This window comes from Arvicanthis niloticus, chromosome X (genome assembly GCF_011762505.2).
Source record: "Arvicanthis niloticus isolate mArvNil1 chromosome X, mArvNil1.pat.X, whole genome shotgun sequence".
Lineage (NCBI taxonomy): Eukaryota > Metazoa > Chordata > Mammalia > Rodentia > Muridae > Arvicanthis > Arvicanthis niloticus.
In genome coordinates this window covers 81923138-81945015 of record NC_047679.1, presented here as the reverse complement: position 1 = coordinate 81945015, position 21878 = coordinate 81923138, and the positions used below count along the sequence as shown (strand labels likewise).

Genomic DNA, 21878 nt, shown 5'->3' with positions numbered 1-21878 from the left:
ATCAATCTCCCCATTAACCCCTCCCCTTCTCCTTCCCCTCTTGGGTATCACCCCACCCTGGGACATAGAGTTCTAGCAAGATTAGGCACATCCTCTTCCACTGAGGCCTAACCAGGCTGTCTAGGTAGGGGGAAAGGGTATCCACAGGCAGGCAACAGAGTCAGGACAGCCCTCACTCCAATTCTTAGGGGACCCACATGAAGACTAAGCTGTGTACATCTGCTGTACATTTGAAATGTTAGGTAGGCTCAGATTTTTATTCTCCTGGAATTTTAGTTTAGTTTTTGTTGTTGTTGATGATGATGAGAGTTATATTTGATTGGATGGTAGTGTAGAAAAGAATAAAAAAAGTTTAGAATCAGTATTGTGGGATTAAAGTTGAACAACAAATAATTTGGGCTTTGTCCACTAAATATGACAATAAGTTATGGCCTGGGCTGGTAAATCTATCTGGCTAGATAATGGCTATGTCTCACTTACAGTTTATTTTCCCATTAATTGGCAACTAACCCTAGTCCTAAACTTAATCTGCAACCCCTAATAACCAATTCCTAACCCGAAGGTAGGTGGTAAGGCACATAATCTAAACCCGCTGATACTGCGGTAACAGGTCATTGGTCTCGTGGTACAATGGAAGTTGGGGTCACGAGGTAGAGCAGGACATGGAAGGGTCTGAGGCAAGTCAGCTGACTCTTCCAAGCCAATCAGAATGGCCAGCTGTCTCTTTAAATGGGAAGAATGACCGTTGAGGGGCAGCCGGCCACCAAAGACTATGGCGCGTCCACCACCACGAACACCTCTCCAGAAATGAGCGGCTAAAACTGCTGAGGGAGTGGAAAAGTCAAAAAAACTCTACGGATCTGCCTACTTAGGTGACCCATAATGATCTCTTTTTACATACTAAGCTTGTTTGGGACTAAATAACCAGGGTAGAGGGATTAATCTGTGATCTGGACTGATCACTCAATGGTTCCATCTTGTGAGATGTGTTAGTTTACCGAGGTGGAGGTAGCTTCAAGTATGTGACTAACCATTTCCTACTTTCTCTTTAAAGTTCTCCATACATCCTTTCACCCCCTCTTTCAAGATTTATATTCCTGAACCAAACGTGGTGGCATTTCCTGGGCTGCGAGAGGATTTCGAGGTCTGCGTCAACTGGGATAACGAAAGTGGTGAGACCTCAACTCCAAAGACTCATATTCCGTATTTACATCTTAGTTTCACATACCATTAATTTTTATGTGCTAGTCTTTTAAAACCAGCAGGGACTGAAATGTACAGATACTTTCCCCATTTCTATTGTATTCAATACTGTAAAAAAACAAAAAATAAAATAAAAACGTTTTTCACATCTGAAAAGCAAATACATGCCCACGTACCAACTGTGAATAAGGGTGATTTCATTTCTTGTAGTGGGCTCTTTAGGGCAGACGGTTGTTTTCAGTTTCACTTGTGTAACTGATCATTGACTTGACATTTAGTGATCTTTCTCTTTCTGCCTTCTTAATACTGAAATTTCAGATGTATGCTTCCATACGTAACATTTTATTTATTTATTTATTTATTTATTTATTTATTTATTTATTTTTGAGACAGGGTTTCCCTGTGTAGCCCTGGCTGTCCTGGCATTCACTCTGTAGACCAGGCTGGCCTCGAACTCAGAAATCCGCCTGCCTCTGCCTCCCAAGTGCTGGGACTAAAGGTGAGCGCCACCACTTCCGGCACATGCCTAACATCTTAATCCTGACTTTTTACAATAATTTTAGATTTGTAAGAAGGTGTTCACAAAGATTTTCTTAGTGTGTAGACATTTTATAAAAAAGTATAAGATTACCAAAACTAGAAGTATAGGATTACCAAAACCAGGACATTAACACTGCCGATATACAGATAAGTTAAGTACACATTTCATTTGCATTTGGTGAGTAATTTCAGTAATGTTTTCTTTGTATTCTAGGACATTATTCCAGATACTTCATTGAATTTGATCAGCATTTTTCCATAGTCTCATCCAGAGAAATAGGTCTTCAGTGGATTCACAACTCAGACACATTTGAAGATTCTTGGTCAGTCGCTTATTTTAAAAATTCTGACAATTTTATTTTGTCTTATTAAAGTTTTTGCATAATGCACACAATGCTGGTTTTCATATGACATTCACACACACATATGTTTCTGGTGAATATGAACTGGACAGTTTATTTTTGTTGCTATGCATACTGCTTCTTTGGTGAAAGTGTTTAGCATGTCTTAGTGCTTGTGTTTGAGTGTATTCTTTTAATTGTATGAGCTTTATTATTTGCTCAAGAGAGATTATTTAACCTTCTCTTATTTATAGTTCATTTATGTCCTCATTTTGCATTACTGCTATAGGCAAAACCTTCAAGAAGAATTAAAGGGTTTTAGAGAGCAGGTCCCATTCTCTTAGTCATTGACTTTAGATAAAATGGTTTCTGCTTTCACAATTTAGTATAATATCTTCTACAGGATTGTTATGTAGAGCCATTTTATGTTGAGGTGTGCTCTTAGACTCTTCAGGGTTGCTGTTAGGAACAGATCTCTAGCTTTTCTCAAGGCCTTTTCTGTGTGTCCTTTCATTTTTAGAATGCATCCTTTTTAAGTAAGCATACTTTTTCTATACTGTTTTTATATCATCCTACAAAATATCCTCTAAATGTATTCATAAACTGTATTACTTCTAGTGATTTCTGTACCTTGAACCACCTATTGTCACTGACAGGAAACCGACTTGATAATAATAATTTTACTGTGGGCTGTGAGCATGCTGTGAGCAAGACCTAACCTGAGTTAAGTTTCACTTCTCAGAGTTTCACTTTATTATTTATTTCTTTTTACCATATTGATGTTTAAGTATTTCCTTGAATCTTTCTTCTAGCCCCAATATTCATTAGGTTAAGTGATACAGTTTGCTGGTGAACCGTTCTACACTGCTTTTTGTTTGATTTATTTTTTAGTTCTAATATTTTATTCTTTGTTTTCAAACTCAGTTTCTTGTTGAGCTTCTCATGTATGTTTCTGGTTTGTATCTCCATATCTTTAGCTACATTCCTTTACCTGCTACTCTGTATTTTCCTTGAAACCACTGAATCTTATTTTGTGCAGAGTTTGAATTCTTAACACAACCTTCCAACCACTTCATTGTCTTTAGTTTCAATAGTTACATTTGAGGGGTTATGATCATTTTCTCTGTTTTTCATATTACTTGTGCTTCTGTGCTATCATTTCTACATCACTTGATACTGATGTTTCTTCTAGTTTTATTTAGATATGTTAGTGCGCAGCCTCGTCTTGCAGGCTAAATCTTCAGTACTGTGCAGAAAGGACAGAAATAATCAGTGTAACAGCTGTCACACCAACACAGACCATGTCTATAAAGGAACATTACGTTAACTAAATCCAACTACCACACAGCTCAAACGAGAATAGAGCAGGAATTACAAAAATAGTGAGCAGTGAACCGTAAAGTTATAACTGAATGTGGGTTAAAGTGGAAGTAGTAGATGAATATAGTGAATTGGATGGGTGGAGGAACCTAAGAAGAAGAAATGCTGAATAAAAGAAAGGAAAGTGGAGAAGGAAAAATGGAAGCATGTTAGGAAAATGTCTTAGTTAGTGTTTTACTGCTGTGAACAGACACCATCACCAAGGCAACTCTTTTAAGGACAACATTTAATGAGGGCTGGCTTACAGGTTCAGAGGTTCAGTCCATAATCATCAAGGTGGGAGCATAGCATCAATCCAGGCAGGCGTTGTGCAGGAGGAGCTGAGAGTTCTATAACTTCATCTGAAGGCTGCTAGTGGAAGACTGACTTCCAGGCAGCTAGGATGAGGATCTTAAAGCCCACACCCACAGTGACACACCTACTCCAACAAGGCCACACCTCCAAATAGTGCCACTCCCTGGGCCAAGCATATACAAACCATCACAAAAGAAGAGGGGAACAAGGGAAAGAGTACATGATAGTAGTGCATTATTCAGAAAAAATATGAACAAAACTAGGTAAATGTAAGGACAGGAATAAAAACCATAAGGTTTAAAATGTTGTAAAGTTTAAATGATATAAAAGCATAGCAGGAAGAAAAGAATGAAACACAATGGGCAAAACTAAAACATTTTAAAGGGCTCAAGTGTTAGAGATGGTTATTTCTGGGTCCGCTAGTATTGGAGCCTGCCTGTTGGACTTGGTGGAGAACTAAAATTGGATTATCTTTTAAAAATTGTTTATTTTTAGTGTGTGCCTCCTTGCATGAGCTTATATGAAACACATGTGTCCTGGGGCCTATGGAGGTTAGGACTAGAGTTACAAATGGTTCAGAGCTACCAAATAGGTTCTGTGAACCAAACCTTGTTTCTTTGTGACAGCAATATTTTTTTTTCTTAGCTGCTGAGCCATCTCATCAGCTCAGACTATTAGTAACTTCTAGGCTGGTGACAGAGCCCCTACCAGTCAAACTTTAGTTGGCTAATGTAACTGTCTTTTAGGAGCTTCCTTTTTTTTTTTTACATCCTACACATTGCTTTGATATCTTTGAGGGTTCTCCTCATAGTGAGATTCTCCAGTTTATAAAGTATGAGTGTGCTAATGTCCATGTCAGGGTATATGTTACAAGTGTCTTTTAAGACTAGGGGAAGGAAATAGAGCACAGAGATTGTGTTGGAATTTTTGTCTCACTGCACTTATTTCTCACCCAACAGTAGAGCATCTGTAAGAGGAAGGAGGCTACTGCAACCTAAGGCCTTCAGGGGTCTGTATCTCAGGATTCTTGGTTTTAGCAGCATTGACCCATACAGTAAGTAAGTGGTTCTAGATGTACAGCTTCTCCATGACCTCAAGCATGGGATTATCTGAGTCCTTGGTTGTTACCTGGTGGTGGGGTTTACTCATTAACACACTGGGGGTATGGCCTCTGAGCTGTGGCCCCTTTGTTACCTGAGGGTCTGCTGCCTGCATATTTTCAGTGTGTCCTTATCTGCCATTCACTAAACCTCATGACTGCCTTCTACAGGTGTCTTCCCACAAAGCCAGTCTGGCAACCTCTCTCCAGTCCTTCTTATTTACCAGAGTAATTTGGCCTTAAATATTTGACCTTTCTCAAAATTTCACCTGGAAGGACAAATCTCTGAGACAGTAGAAATAAAAAAAAATTCCAATTGTTCCTTCATGATCATTTGTTATACATGTGGAATCAGTGTCAGCCTAGATTTATCAATTCCGTTTAAGGTTTTGTAAAAATAATAAGTGTGCCCTTCCCATAGAAATCCCAGTCTCTGGATGAAATGATGGCTCATAGGTTAAAAGATGCTCTTCCAGAGGTCCTGGGTTTGGTTTCCAATACCTACATGATAACTTACAACTGTCAGTTACTCTAGTTCCAGGGGATCTTACACCTTCTGCTGGCCTCCACAGGTACTCAGATATGTGTGTGGTGCATAGTCATACATGCAGACAAGACAGACACATGCAAAATAAAATAAAATGAAATAAAATAAAATAAAATAAAATAAAATAAAAGTACCAGTCTTCACTCGGACTTACCTGTTTTACATTTTGGATGAATCTTTTCCTTTACCAGTCCTGACCGAGCTGATGTTGGTGTCTTGTGGTTTCGGGTTGCATGACCTTTCTGTTCTTCCATACTCTTCATCTGCCCTGATTTTTGATGCTTCAATGCTCTTCTTGTCCTGTTTTTTAAAAATAGAGTCCATATTTTATTGATTCATTTTATGTGCTATTTGGTTATTTCTTTGTTTAGATCAAAGAGCTGATGTAGCCCAGGCTGGCCTTAAAGTCTCCATGTAATCAACAATGATCTTGATCTCCTCATTCTTTTGTCTCTACCTCCCAGATGCTGTGATTATAAATGTAGGCCATCATACCCAGCTTTTATGCTGGCTCATTTAATTCAGAATTTGATATGGAGGCAGTTTCTAGACTGTCAGCTTCCTCCTGACTTTCATGCCTTCTAACAATTGTATTGAAATTATTCATTTCTGGCAAAAGTTACCTGTTTTTCTGTCTTCTTATTCATCCCATTGATGCACATTATGCCTTCCATAATGTTTCAGGATGGGTAAGTGTGTGATACCCAACAGTGAAAGGATACAACACAGAGAAGTTTACTAGTAACACATACTGGTTGCTGAATATGACTGATATCACATGGCAAGAAGACCACATGATGTCACCATGGAGGAAAGTGAGCAAGCAATTGCTGTGTGGGCAGTCTTAGTATTAACAAGGCAATGGACTAACCTTGTCAATACAAAGATGATTTGCCTGCTTGAATAATACTGTGGGCTTGTGGAAAATTGAAATCAGCCACTAAGTCATAAACAGGCAGTGTGTTGCAGCCCACATGATAAGGAAAGAGGCTGTTTTAACTAGGGACCCTCTTTCCATGTGAAAAATGGAAAAAGGACAACTCATTGTTCATCAGAAGTCTACTTCATTTTTCCACCTAATGGCAAAGCATTTGTATTTTTTAGTATTTTCTTTTAAATTTCATATCACAATCACCACAAGTGATTTTGGTCCCTGGCTTGCATCCTGTCAGGGTAGTACATTGTATACATATGTTGCATTCCCAGTCATGTTTACCTCAGACCTGTCATTAAATTGTAATATTTATGTTGCCCCAGAGCAGTGCTACTGTTACCTCCTTAAAACCACGCTGAAGGGAACACTTTAGGATGTAAATTATCCTATATCTTCTCAGACTTTGACTCACTTCATTTAGAACTCTTCTAGAGACTAGCTTGAAACATGTTACCTAATGGTGATCTTCAGGTTTCCTCATTCTTATTACATCTATTGACTGGAATTCCTATGAAGGAAGAGCTGTCTTTTCTTCACCCCTCGTTGATTTTTTGTCTTATTTATATTAATATATGGTTATGAGTAATTAATATACCTTACATCATAATCAGATTAAAATATAATTCTGTTCTTAAACTGTCTTAGGCCTGGCCATTTGGGATTGCCTTTTAGTAAGTTTTATATGCATATCTTTTCCTTACACCCATTTTCTGGCTCTATAAAGTTTTCAAGTACATCTTACACATTTTCATACCATGGTCTTAGAGTAGGACCACTTTCTCAAGGAGGCTTGTTTTCCCCAGAATGATATTTGGAAACTGATGTTTTGTGTATCTTTATTATTAATTGGGTATCACTTCTGCTGGGCCTACTAAAATTTAGGACTCAAATACAAGTGATTCCAATCTATTCTAGCGTTTTCTATAAGCTACTTTTTTTCTGATGTACTTTGCATCATCTATAACATATATTTTTCATTCCTAGTTAGTATATTCAGAGAGTAGTTTCAAAATTACTAACCAAAATCCCTGTTAAAATGACTTATCAGCAGATGTCTGTGTACAATTCTTTCAGTCTTTATTTGAAGAATGAAGTGAACTCACTCCTTTTCAACTTTTCTTCACAAACCATTTGTTTAGCCATTCCTCCATTGCAGTTACATTTATCTGATTATACAGTTTAGTTTAGGAAGTGGGAAGGTGGCTCCTTTGGTGAAGTTCTTGCTACACAAGCATGAAGGGACCTATGTTTGTATCTCTAACATGAATGTAAAATTCAGGCATGGCTGTGAACATTTGTAATCCCTGTGCTGGGGGAAAAAAGAGAAGACAGAGAGAAACACAATCCCAGTACTAATTGGTCAACCATCTTGGCTAAATCACTGAGCTTCAGTCTGAGTGAGAAACCTTATATCCAAAGGCAGGGAGGGATGAGATGGAGGAAGACATCTGATGTCAGTGTCTGTCTTCAACATTCACACACACACGCACATGCATACACATGCATGAACAACCCTCAAAAGTATTGTTACCTTCATTTGTTAATTATTCAGTCACCTCCATATTCTGGTTATTTTTTAATTGTTTTATTTTTTCCTTGCTGTCAACAGTGTACCGGTTCCAGGAACCTATCAGTGAGTTTTCACTAAAATTCTGTGGAAGTTCATGATCATTGTATCATATGTATAGTATTGGCATGTAAAGTTCTGTATTATTCATTATGCAGTAATTAATCTATAGATTATGTATAGCATCTAACTCAGTGTAAATGCTAAGTAAATTACTGTGCTGTATTACTTAGGGATTAAAGACAAGGACACATCCTGTCCATATTCACTACAGACAGGTTTTTCAGGGTAATTTCTGTCAGTGGTGGGGAGAATCTGTTCATAAAGAACTAAAGATACAAAGAGGTGTTTTGGCTACATGAACATCACTATTATTCAAAAAACCTGAGTTATACAAGACCGTATTTGGAGAAGTATTATTTCTCCCCCCTCCCTTTCTACACTGTTCTTACTTCCAATTTTCTTCCTGTTCTTCCCTTGTAGGAAAAACCTGTGCATTCAGTTTTGGAACTATTCTCTCCTCCTATACTTAACATTGCAAAAAGGACAAGTTACATACTTTGTTATATTGCCTTCTTACATTAAAGGTAACATACAATTCATCCTTCTTACTTTCAATTTTTTGTTTAACAACATTTATAGGAATGACACCCTGCTGCTTCATACAAATTTTCATTATTCCTTTTCACATTTGTATGAGCATATTATACTTTTATTTAAATATTCACCTGTGTATATTTTTAATATTTTGAAGTTATAAGTAATATTTCTATGAGTATCTTTAGGCATGTGTATTTTTGTATGGAAACAGATCTCCATAAGGTATGTCCAGAGGTAGAATTATTGGGTCAAATTTAAGATCATATGTAGTTTTGTTGGGCAGTTCAAATTTTTTCCTGGACACATTTTACTAGTTTTCACTTGCACTAGAAATGTATGAGAATTACTGTTTTCTCATAGCCCCATCCACAGAATATGCTGCCTTACTTTTAAAGTTTTTACCTATAGGTGACATGGATTAAATTATATGCACATGGTTACTTTTATATACATGTTCTTAACTGTCACTAAAATTTGGCATTTATCATTTGTAGATTGTGCTTTTACATTATTGTATTAATAATTCACATCTTTCCCAGATTTTATACCAATTTTCTGGTCCATTGTCTTTCAGTTTTAGATTTTTGTGGATCATTAGCACATTATCCAATTGTTTGAGATATGTACTGGCCTTTGAAATTTTTCTGTTGCCTTTTAATTATAATTTTTTATATTTTGAATTGATTTCATGTTAATGTGACTAAATTGCTTATTGCTTTCTCTCATTTCCTCTAGAATTTGAGTGATATTTAGAAAGCCCTTTGCCACGGTGAGATTAAAGAAGAGCTGCCATATTTTCTTCAAGAAGCTGTGTGGTTTAACATCTTTAAAAATCACTTCTATTTTATGTTATGGTTGTTTTTTCCTGAATGTATGTATGTGCATCATGTGTTTGCCTGGTGCCCTTGGAGGCCAGAAGAGAGGCATTGGAATCCTTGGAAGTGGAGTTATGTAGGTGGTTGTGAGCTTGTGGGTGCTAGGAACTGAACTCAGTCCTCTTAACCATCTCTGAACCATCTCTCTAGCCCTTAGTTTTACTGTTTGCTTAGATCTTTAACCTATGTTATATAAAGTAGGTGGCACATTTTATGGATCTACTTTAAATTTTATTCTAATATATCATCCTCCCTTTTGCTCTAGTGCTTTGTTTATTATGCACTTACTTCCATTGGTGTTGACTTTTATTTCTAGGCTATTCCATTGGGTTGTCTATTCTTTTAATTTTTTTATTTCACTGCATGTGTTTTGACTGCATGTATGCCTGTGCACCTGTGGATACACAGTGCCCATAGAGGTCAGAAAGCGTGTTAGATCCCCTAAAACTCAAGATACAGATGATTACATGCTACCTTGTGGATGTTGGGAATCAAACCTGGCTCTGAAAGAGAAGCCAGTTCTCTTAACTGCTGAACCATCTATCCAACTCCCATTTTTCTATTCTTCCAGAAGTAACATGATCTTGTCAATACAGAGGTTTTCTAGAATTTGGGTGGTGATTGGTCTGGAATAAGTCCTTTCTCATGTGCCTTCCTTTGCACTTATTTCTTCGTGCATATTCTTTCATATAAGAAATTTGCCATCAAGTTGTTTAATTCCATAAATTATTGGCAGGTTGAACTAGATTTATATATCTACTCAGGGAGAACAGTCATTTTTTTTGATACTGTGTTTGTTGGGGAAAAATAAAATCGCAATAGCAATGTTGCTTTGGCACCCTTAAAATGGAATCTTAAAGCCTTGTTAAACCAGACGTCAGGCATATCTACTAATATTTTGAACTACTCTGTTTGAATATTTGAATATTCACAGAACAGGCTGACCTTGGATACTAACATGAAATTCAACTTTTGAAACAAATTTCACTAGCATTTGAAACAGTTTGTGCTATTATCACCCTTGCTTCATGAGACTGCCTACCCCCTTTCTTACAAGTAAGTTTGACTTTTACTTCAGACAAAATAATTACAGCTTTTGACAAAGGGGACACAATTAAACTCTCTTGCTTCATAATCTGTAAAAAAAAAAAAAAAAAAAAAAAAAAAAAAAAAAAAAAAAAAAAGTCCAGTTTTTTAGAACCTTGTAACATGTTTTTCAGGATTGCTTGAATGTTTTGTCTCTAGGGATTGCTATCCTAAGAAGTCTCAAGTTAATGTAATTATTCTTTGCCTTTGACCAGGGTAATATTTATCTCAGTCAGCAAGTTATTCTATCTAAGAACGGTGTCTGAGCGGCAAGTTATTCTATCCCAGGACGGTGTCTGAGTGTGTACGGGCTGATAGTAAAGTGCCCTAGACTAGGTATGTAACAAGAAACAGAATTTTTATTTTCTGATGGTTTTAATAGTTTTTGTTTGTTTGTTTTTGTTTTCCACTTCAATTCAATTTTTTTATTTTTTATTGTACAATTATATTTTATTTTTTTTCTTTTATTTACATTTCAGATGCCATCCCCTTTCCCCATTTCCTCCTCCTAGAAAACCCCTATCCCATGCCCCCTTCTCCTTTTTGCTTTTATACATTTTTAAAAATGTTAATCAAAGGCTTCATAAGTTTGGCAATGCTCAATCAGAAGTGTAACCCAATACCCAACCTAGATATATAAACTATCTTTGACTGGTGGAGACACGTGAACATCTGCCTCCATGTCCCCCCTCTCTTTCTCTCTCTTTCTCTCTCTCATCACCTAGCTTCACCCTTCCTGTTAAAATAAAATTTTTCTCTCACAATGCAATTAGAGCATAGTTAATGGAGTCCCTTCTCTAAATGGTAGCTGCTTCCTTTAACATTGGGATGTAGTTTGCCTTTTTAAAGGCTTTTTTGGAACACAATCTTTGTCTGTAGTTTTATGTCAAAGTGAAGTCCCTAATTATAACTTTTTATTTGTATCTTTTGCAATTTTTTGTCTGTCTGCTTCACTACCCAAAGTGTATGGTGTTGGAGTAGGACTTGCTGAAATTTCAATCTTTTTCTCTTTGATAACTGTCATTTTGATTTTTTTTTTTACTCTCTGTCTCCAAGATAATGATGACTATGTCAATATCATGTATATTTACAATTTCATTCTTAATGACTTGTATCTTTCTAGAGGACATACTGGGTGCCAGGTGGCTAGGTAACTGACACTGCCTTCTACTAACTGTTGATTTATAATGGTAGTCTTTCATACATATATACATACACACATGCATGCATACATACATACATACATACATACATACATACATGCCCATGTTTATATATACACATGCAAACCTTTGTACACTTAGAAAAATCAGTTTCTCATCTATACATACAGTAGAGGTTTCTAGAAGCAGCTTTCTGTTTTTATCACAAATTTATTGTACTACTAATGTTTTCTCCATTGTTCACATTTGTTTTTTATAATTGGGCAGTATTTTATCTTTCTTTATAATTTAATAAATACTTCTTGATGACTGAACATGGAGTAAGGCTGGTTGGTAGTTCAGAAAAATCACAGTGATGGTGTTTTCCTGACCATGGGTAGTGTTTGGTAGTGAGTGGAATGACTTGTATGACGTCACTGTTAAACCAGCAAGACCACATTTATGCACCCATCCTTTACAAAATTGTTGGTAACCTGGGGATACTTTCCCCAAATAACCTTGCCTCTTTGTGTCACAAGGCCTAACTCGTTCACATTCACTTCAATAACTGTACCTTTGATGATCACACCCAGATTTGTATATAATGGGGATGATAGATTCTTTTTCACACTGAGTATGAGCAGGCAAAAAGTAGCTTTCAGCTCAGGATGTGTGTCACGGGCAATTTTGAAATGTGACCCATTGGCCTACTACCTTTGGGAGAGTAACAGTCTGCATAAAGGAGAGAACCTTTCATATTTATGTGGGTTTCTTGTAAAACTATCACCAACAAAGCAGACTTTAGTAACCATTCTCTTCCATGCCTTCTTTTTTCTGTTTGAATAACTTTCAATACTTCTGTTTCTCCTTAGGCACCCAGGAACTTTGGGTAGAGGTACCTCCCATTTTCCTGCCTTTTCATTTATGCTTAATCATGTTGGAAAGTACTTTTGCTTTCAACTTCCCCTCTCTGTCCAGCAGACAGGCAGGGACTGCTCCCTCTGGAGTCTTCTCATCATCCTGCATGGTGTTTCTCTTTTCATGCATCTTAATAGTCTTTTCTATTTGTATTTTTGGCATGGTGCTGTTTATGTATGGTAGAGCTTAGCCTTCAGGCCAAACTTTTTTCTTTTTTTTTTTTTTTTTAATTATTTGAACACTAATGGGCCTCCCAACCTTCCCTCTTTCTCTTTTTCTCATGGTAGTCCAAACAATACTGATATCGTTTGTGGTGCAATTAAATATATTCATTTTGTGGCATGATGAAATCCTTGGAGCAGCTATCCGTGACCTCCCAGGTTCTAAAAACCTCTTAATTTCTGGGTGTCACTGACTCATGAACGTGCTTCATTCAGGCCGGAATAGGAAAGGGCTCACATTTGTTTTAAAGAAGAGTCTGTGAATATTTTCTCAGGACTTCTAAATATCTCTCATCCTGATATAGGTTCATGATAATGGATGAAAGGGACCCATCCTCGCTTTTGGATCTTGCTATACAGAGTCTACTGAGCAATGAGCCTGTAGCAATTCAATCCCTGGGGGAGATTCCAAGGGAGCTTTTTGTTCCACTGTTTTCTGCTGCCTTCATGGGAGGATATAGGAAGACACTGACAGCAATAGTGAAGGTTTGGCCCTTTACCTGTCTTCACATTGGAACATTAAGTGTGCAGGAACCCCAGCGTGAACTCCTGAAAGCCATGGTTGAGAATCTTCAGTTCCTTCCTGTCCAGGATTGTTCTTCTAGGTAAGACCCAGTATAATAGAGAGATAGTAAGACATAGGAGGTTATGCTGCAGACTGTTACTTTCCCAAAGGTAGTAGCTAATGAATGCTGAAGATTTAAATGTGAAACTGTTGGCCCAACACATGGTAACATATTAAAGGGTATTTTACTCAATGTTCATTATGAAATCTGTTATTGAGAGTACAATTGATGGGTTTACATAGCAGGCGTTATTACATGGGAGAAAGACACTAACTTACTTAAGCACTGGAGAGGAATTGAGGTGAATAAAAAGATGCAGAAAACAATTAGAGGATGTTGAATTTTCATGGGATAGACTTGTTGGTATTTGACATAAAGAGTGCAGACCAGGGCCCCACAGGCCATTATTGATCCTGTGAGTTTACATTACAATTTGTGTACTGACATACATAAATAAATATATCTTCAAAAAAATTTTGTATGTCTCTTAAATGTTCTATCTTCTCTTTTCCCTACAGGAACTGTAAATTGAGGATCCTAGATGTAAGGCAGGGTGTTGACTGCAGAACAACATGCCCTGAATTTGGTGTCAGATCTCCATCCTGTTTCCATGGCTGTACTCACTCTGTACGCTCTATTCTGAAGTTAGAAAGCCATTGCAGCATTGTAGATCCAAATCCTGAGAGTCAGTCCGCAAGGCAGCCTATGGAACTACTCGTAGACCTTTCCCTTGATGGCACCTTGAGAGAAAGGGAATTTTTTGCTTTGCTTCTGAATAAAGTAGAGCAGAGTGCAGGGTCTTTGCACCTCTGCTGCCGAGATCTACAAATTGATAGATTTGCTTATGCCAAACACGCTCTGAAGTTCCTTGATCTAACTTGCATTCAGAACCTGGCGGTTGATCAGGCTTCACTGAGTGAAGTCACCACTCTTCTGGCTCACATGATCTATCTCGATAGCCTGAGTCTCTCTAAAATCACTTATAGATCTCTGCATGGGAAAGTCTTCCGAGTGTTCCTCAACTATCTTGGGCGGATGAACTGCCTGAAAGAGCTCAACCTGTCTTCCTTTAGCCTCACAGATCATCTGGACAGCCTGCTCAGGTGAGGGCTTGGAATCTGTACCTGTGGTTGCTGAACCGCCAGTTAAGACAGAGGGAAATCATTGCTAGGGGTTCCCGAGAGCCTGGAAAACTCTTTATGCCTTTTATCTCTGTCCTTTTAAGAGTTTGTAAGTAGCCATGCCAGAAAGTGTCTCTTATAATCTGAGAAAGCAGGGTTTCAAAACCCTTAGTCAGCTAAGCATGGGCAGGCACTGTGCTCAGTCTAGAAGTATAAAGGGAAAAAATGAATGCAGTCCTTCTCTAGCAGTAGGGAGATGAAGAGGAGGAACTGAGAGAAAGACTTTATGTTGCGGCACAGGTGCACATACCTACAGCCAGGTAACTTACTCATGGACTGATGGCAGATGATTTTCCTAATCTGCTGTCTCCAAGGTTCAGGCCGTGAATGTGGAGGCTGTCATTTATGGACTGGCCAAAGAGAGCTTCCAGTTGGGTTGCTCCTTCTGTCCTATCTGTTCCAAGCAGGTGAACTAGTTCCACATTTGATTGTGTTGTAATTACAAAGTAGATTAATTTTCCACTAAACTTATTTTCCACTAAAGAGTTTCCACTAAATCTTTGGCACAAATCCTATCTATAACATACTTCACAGTATTCTCCAGGATGTAAATTCTGAGAAGAGAAAAGTAACTTATCAGGTTCACACGTCTATGGAGTGAATTAAAGCCCCTGTTGTTAGCTGCTGCAATGTATGTGTGCAAAACTGTTTATTCTAGATCCCTCAAGTCTGACTGCTTTGTTTCCATCTGAAATTCATCCTATTTTTGTTTTCTCTCCACAGAGCCTTACCAGCCAGTTTGGATTTCTTGTATTTGCCGTTCTGTGAAATTTCTTACAGAGATCTCAAATTTCTATCCCAGAGCGTTCAGGCCACCCACTTAAAGCTGTTGAATCTTAGTAACAACCCAATGTATTGGGATGATTGCAGGCCTTTTCAGATTCTTTTGCAGAAGCTTTCAAACACCTTACAGCATTTGGCCATAAACCATTGCCATTTAACAGATACTGTACTCTCTGCTATTCTGCCAGCCTTATCTAAATGTTCCCATCTCCGTGTGATTAGCTTTGTCTCTAACCCCATTTCAATGCCTATGCTCATGAGAATTCTTCATTACTTAACACCTTTGATGGAGCTGAAATACGTGATTTACCCTATCCCTATACATTGCTATGAACAATGGCATTTTCACGGCAGCTTAGACCGGCAGAAGCTCACTGATGTCCAAGCACAACTGAAGGCAATGCTACAAGCTGCAAAGAGGAGTGACATGAACTGGATCACTTATTCTCAGTAAACTTCCAAGTTTAACTCAGTTCCAACCCCAAAATTTGACCTGTTAACTGTTCAATGTTCTTTTGTCGAGCTCTCGGAATCTGATGTAAGATTCTTACGCTATAGAAGACTAAAGTTAGGAAGGATAACTGATTGATTAAAAACATTAAGAAAACGGAGAACATCGAGAGTCCATTTAGTGTCCTTGATCTTCATCTTACTGGCTGGGTATATGATATGCAATGACTACATCATGGTATGCTGTATGTTTCACCTACTCATAAATATTTAATATAATTTAATACCATTGCAACTTTTCCTGGATTTGTTTGTAGAGTGGGAGGTATCTTTGAAGAAAAACCTTTTGCCCCTCCACCTCAAGTTACTTTAAATGACTCATATTTTATGCTTCCTTTGGGCAAATTATGAGGAGCTACCTGGAATTAACAGTGAGGAAAATAACCAATCCCATAACACATTGACACATTCAGCTATATTTTTTTTCATACATCACATATCTATTGAGGGTATTATTCTAAGTACTAAGAATTAAAATGCAGATAAGACTAATCTCCTTTATGAAGCTACTTAGAGTTCATTTGCTTATATGTTTGATTTGTCCTTCTACTGTTTCTTAAGCCACCACTTAGTATTGTTATTTTATCCATTTGGACCCCAAATTTTGCCTTTCTTTTTCTTGTTATATTGTGTTCAATAGAAAGTAAACTCCACATTGTTGGATATCTACTTAAAAGTTCATGGCTTAACTATCACCTCCTCAAAGAGCGTATTCTCTTATATCTGTTACTCTGTTTCCTGACATGGAACATACCAGAGATAATTGACTTTTAGGGAGGAAGAGATTTTTTTCTTACTTGCAGAGGTTTCATTGTATGCTTAGTCCCATCACTTTGGGACACTGGCAAGGTAGATAGAGTATTGTAAAGAGTCTGTGGCACAGAGATACAGTCTCACTTCATGAAGGCCAAGAAGCACAGAGAAAAATGTGAGTTCTAGGGTTCCAGTATATCAGTCAAGAGCACAAGTACAATGAGTTATTTCCTTGAGTGGGCCTACTATAAAGCTTCTACTATATTCCAGAAAGCCATTAGATGGGATCAAGATGTATCACCTGAATTCTTAGGGGAAACATTTAGGAACCAACCCAGAATACTTTATTGATTTCTTTTCTAGCTGTCAATGTCACTTAACACATTGGATTTATTTCCTAACACAATGGACCATGCCCTGAGTATTCACTACAGCTGCTTCTCCATGATAACAGCATTATTAGATACGATACATTCTCACTATTTGTATGTAAGAGTCCTAGATATCCAAGACTTATGAAGAAACAAATACTATCAAATCAGCAATTAGTAATTTATTGATGATGCTATTATTATGTTGAAATCATTAACATAATGCACTCAAAAGACACAGAAAAAGGTACATAAGTTTAATATTAGTTCCTGTCACGTGTTCAAGTTCCAATACAACTGCATTTGAAAGACATAGTAAAAAATAGTTGAAAATTAGTGATAGATATTACACAGTACTTTCTTGTTGAAATACTTCAGACTGCATCTTTTAAATTTTAATTTTATTTTTTAAACTAGTCACTTTACATTCCACTCACTGACCCCCTTCTAGTCACCTCTCCCATAGTCTTTCTCCCATCCCCATTACCCTTCTCCTCTAAGCAGACAAGGACCCTCTAGGTATTGCCCCACCCTGGCACTTCAAGTCTCTGTAAGGCTATGTGCTTTCTCTCCCACTGAGGCCAGACAAGGCAGCCCAGCTAGAAAAACATAGGCCTCAGACAGGCAACAGCTTTTGGGATAGCCTCCACTCCAGGTTCCAGTTGTTTAGGACCCACATGAAGACCAAGCTGCATGTCTGCTACATATGAGCAGGGAGGCTTAGGTCCAGCCGGTGTATGTTCTTTGGTTTGTGGTTCAGTCTCTGAGATCCCCAAGGGTCCAGGTTAGTTGACTCTGTTGGTTTTCCTGTGGACTTCCTACCCCATTTTGGGCCCACAATCCTTCTTCCTGTTCTTCTGTAAGAGTCCCCAAGCTCTATGCACTATTTGTCTCTGGGTGTCTGTATCTGTCTGAGTCACCTGCAGGGTGGAGCCTCTCAGAGAACAACATGATCCTGTCTGCAAGTATAACAGTGTATCATTAATAGTGTTAGGGATTTATGCTTACCCATGGCATGGTTCACAAGTTGGGCCAGTTATTGGCTGGCCATTCCCTCAGTCCCTGCTCTATCCCCCGTGCCTGCATTTCTTGTAGACAGGATAAATTTTGGGTTGAAAGTTTTATGGGTGGGTTGGTGTCCCTATTGTTCCAGTGGGGTTCCTGCCTGGCTACAGGAGGTAGCCTCTTCAGGTTCCATATACTCAATGTAGTGAGTCACAGTTAAGGTCACCCCCATTGAGTTTTGGGTGCTTCCTGTATCCCAGGTCTCTGCTTCTTCCTTGAGATGCCTGCCACTTCTTCACTCCTGTCAGTTGTAGATTTCCATTCATTTTCATGGCTATCTAGCCACCTCTTCTGTCCTCCACCCCAATCCTGAGCCCCCATCCCCCTCCATATCCTCTCTCCCACCCAGTTCCCTTCCTCCATCCACCTCTGATAACTATTTTGTTTCCCCTTCTGAGTGAGACTCACACACCCTCCCTTGGGCCCTCCTTGTAGTTTCTATGGGTCTGTGGGTTGAAGCATCGGTATCCTATACCTTACGGCTAATATCTACCTATAAGCAATTACATACTATGCATGTCCTTTGGGGAGTGAGTTAGCTCACTCAAGATGATATTCTCACCTCCCATCCATTTGCCTTCAAATTCATGATATCTTTAATAGCTGAATAGTACTCAAATTGTGTAGATGTACCACATTTTCTTTATCCATTCTTCTGTTGAGGGACATCTAGCTTGTTTCCAGTTTCTGGTTATTATGAATAAAGCTGCTATGAACATAGGTGAGCAAGGGTCTTTGTGGGATGGAGCACCTTTTGGGTATATGCCTAGTAGTGGGTATAGTTGGGTCTTGAGGCACAACTATTCCCAGTTTTCTGAGAATCCACCAAAGTGATTTTCAAAGTTTGCACTCCCACCAGCAGTGAAGAAGTGTTCCCCTTGATCCACATTCTTACCAGCACGTGCTGTCTTTTCAGTTTTTTAGTAGTTCTGATGGGTGTAAGATGGAACCTCAGAGATGTTTTGATTTGACTAAGTATTTTGAACATTTCTCTAAGTGCTTCTAGGCTATTCAGGATTCCTGTTGAGAATTCTCTATTTAGGTCTGTGTACCCTTTTGGGTTGAGTTCTATAAGCTTCTTGTATGTTCATAGGCATCTCATTCTTTAGGTTGGGAAAATTCTTATATATGATTTTGTTGAGAATATTTTCTGGGCCTTGAAGCTAGGACTCTTAATCTCCTTCTATTCCTATTATTCTTAGGTTAAGCCTTTTCATTTTATCCCAGATTTCCTGGATGTTTTGTGTCAAGAATTTTGTTAGATTTAACATTTTTTGACTGATGTGTATCAATTTCTTCTATTATATTTTCCATGTCTGAGATTCTCTCTTCCATCACTTGTATTCTGTTGTTGATGCTTGCATCTGATGTTTCTGTTCTCTTCCCTAGGTTTTCCATCTCTGGGATTCCCTCAGTTTGTGTTTTCTTTTTTACTTCTATTTCTACTTTCAGGTCTTGCACAGTTTTATTTTCTTTACCTGTTTCATTGTATTTTCCTGTATGTGTTTAAGAGATTTATGTGTTTCTTCTTTAAAGGTTTCTATCTATTTGATCATATTTTTCTGTATTTCTTTATGGGATTTTTTCATTTTCTCTTTGATGACCTCTATCATCTTTATATGATTGTATTTAAGGTCATTTTCTTGTGTTTCAGTTATGTTAGGCTATCCAGAGCTTGCTGTAGTGGAGTAGTTGTGCTTTCGAGGCATCATATTGCCCTGGCTATTGTTGATTGTGTTCTTTTGAGGGCCTTTAGCCATCTGGATGGTTTTGGTCCCTGGATATTCTTGCTGTAGTGGATATTGGGAGGGAGTGGACTTCAATTGTCCTAGCACGGCAGGCCTCTGATGGATATCCTTTACTCATATGGTTCTGGACCTGCAGGTCTGTATGATTCAGGAGCCTCAGGTCTGATGAAGGTGAGCGGAGGAGAATGCAGATCTCCCTGAGATGGCAGGGTGCTCAGGGCAGCTTGGCTTGGTCATGAAGGCTCAGCCAGCAGGTAGATGGATGGGGGAAGGGAAGCTTACCTGTATGGTTCAAGAGTCTCCAGTCTAATGAAGGCAGTGGAGACAAAGCAGGAGCATGGAGATCCTCTTGGGACAGCAGTCTGCTCAGGGCAGCTTGGTTTGGCCCAGAGGTCTCAGAGAGCAGGGCTTTATAATTCATCTTATAGAAAGAGAAAAAAGTTAAAATAATACCATATTTGCATTATCTTTGTATTAAAGGATAGCATTGTATTTTCATTTTGACTTGGTAAAATAGTAAAAGTTAACCGAATTTTGTTCTAAGTACTCACATTATCCTTTTAAAATGTAGATGAATATATGCCATCTAGTAGGTCAGTTAAATTTGTTTTATTGATTCTAGTTTTGTTGATCACAGATTACACTTCCAAGTTAGGAAGTATGACATGTTCAAATTACATAAAATAGACATATAGTATTTCTTTTGTGATATAATATTTCAAGTACTTAAAAGCAAATGAAAAGTTAGTGATTTATTTCTATTTTTCATATTGCTTGTATTCTGATACAAATATGCATGAACACTTCTTTCTTTCTATCTTTCTTTCTTTCTTTTTCCTTTCTTTGTTTTTAGTATTTCACATTTAACAAAATGTTACTGAGATTATGCTCTGCTGTTTCTGAATACTTTTTCTGGCTTATACTTTTTTCACTATTGCTCTTACGAAATGCTGTTTACATACACCGTGTTCCCATTCTGATCAATTTAACAGTAGGATGATACTTGGGAGTGAGCAATTGGAGAGAGATTGGAATAGTTCCTTTTATGCTACACTTTGGCTCTACCACTGCATCCTGAGATGAAAACAAGAACACATAACAAACAGATAATTAGGAATACCATTCTTGCACTGACAATGTGAATTACCAATTCCTTTTGTAAGAAAGTTTCTTTCAGTTCTTTGTTTCTAGCAAATTTGAAATATTGCCTAAGCGACATCTGAGATGAGGAATGATTAAAAGCAATTATTAAAGATACCATATCCCAGAGCCCCAGCAGCGTGGGGAGCAGGGAGCACTGTGGTCCCTGCTGCCTTCCACCTTGCTGCCTCCTTTGCTACTACCTCTGTGGGGCCCTCCGTGTCTGTGCTGTTTGGCCTGCGGCTCCCAGAGGAGCTGCAGAGTGTGGAGCCTAGTGCGGACGGTGCGGGAGCAAGCATGGTGGGCAAGGCCTCAGGATGAATGGGGGCTTGAGTGGGGCGGGCGGCCCTGTCAATCCTGCTTAGCTGCCTCCGGGAGACCCACAGCTCATCCTTCTCATAGTGGAGCAGCTTGGCCTATTTGACAGCTTCCACCTGGACTGCCTGGCCGACGTGGACACTAAGCCAGCTTACCAGAACCTGATGCAGAAGGTGGATAATTTTGTGTCAGCACACCTGGACAAACAGGAATGGAATCCTGCAATGAACAAGAACCAGTTGCAAAATGGGCTAAGGCAGAGCATGGTTCAGTCAGGCATGTTGGAAGCAGGAGTGGGCAGGATCATTTCTCAAGTGGTAGACCCCACTAAACCACATCTTCAGGCCACAGATGGAGTGAGCAATCCATGAATTTCTGCCTGCCCAGAAAAAAGAAGCAATGCCAGCTCCCCCTCCAGAACCTAAAAGCCAGGATCCTCCAGCACCTTCCCAAGATGCTTCCTAAGAATGTGCTTGATACCTTTGGAAAGCTCTATTTAACAAAGAAATGGATTCCTATTTCATAGGAATATAACTTTAGTCTGCCATGTCATTACTGATGTCAGGATTTTGGCCTTGACTTTGGTGAAATCCACATTAGATGGAGAGCAAGTTTGGTAGTGGGACAGTTACCCACCCATACTTGCTCGTGGATTGTGTCACCTTTGACCAGCCTGTCGAAGGGTGTGATCCCAGT

The 21878-nt window shown here is 38.6% G+C and overlaps 1 protein-coding gene and 1 pseudogene across 1 annotated transcript; both read left to right on the top strand.

Moving 5' to 3' along the window:
* Positions 1-719: 719 nt before the first annotated feature.
* On the top strand, positions 720-15891 carry LOC117695383 (melanoma antigen preferentially expressed in tumors-like). Its single transcript, XM_034486255.2, has 10 exons — positions 720-872; positions 1055-1172; positions 1958-2066; positions 4718-4812; positions 8389-8492; positions 9241-10436; positions 10682-10802; positions 13053-13352; positions 13832-14416; positions 15218-15891. The coding sequence occupies exons 8-10, from the start codon at positions 13057-13059 to the stop codon at positions 15729-15731; spliced, it is 1395 nt and encodes a 464-aa protein (XP_034342146.1). The 5' UTR covers positions 720-872; positions 1055-1172; positions 1958-2066; positions 4718-4812; positions 8389-8492; positions 9241-10436; positions 10682-10802; positions 13053-13056; the 3' UTR covers positions 15732-15891.
* Positions 15892-17133: 1242 nt separating this feature from the next.
* LOC117695050 (biorientation of chromosomes in cell division protein 1 pseudogene) lies at positions 17134-21647 on the top strand (annotated as a pseudogene).
* Positions 21648-21878: the final 231 nt, after the last annotated feature.

Coding starts and splice junctions, on each gene's coding strand:
- LOC117695383 (XM_034486255.2), top strand. CDS start 13,057: ATGATAATGGATGAAAGGGACCCATCCTCGCTTTTGGATCTTGCTATA. Junction 13,353..13,831: donor GTCCAGGATTGTTCTTCTAG/GTAAGACCCAGT, acceptor TTTTCCCTACAG/GAACTGTAAATTGAGGATCC. Junction 14,417..15,217: donor CATCTGGACAGCCTGCTCAG/GTGAGGGCTTGG, acceptor TTCTCTCCACAG/AGCCTTACCAGCCAGTTTGG.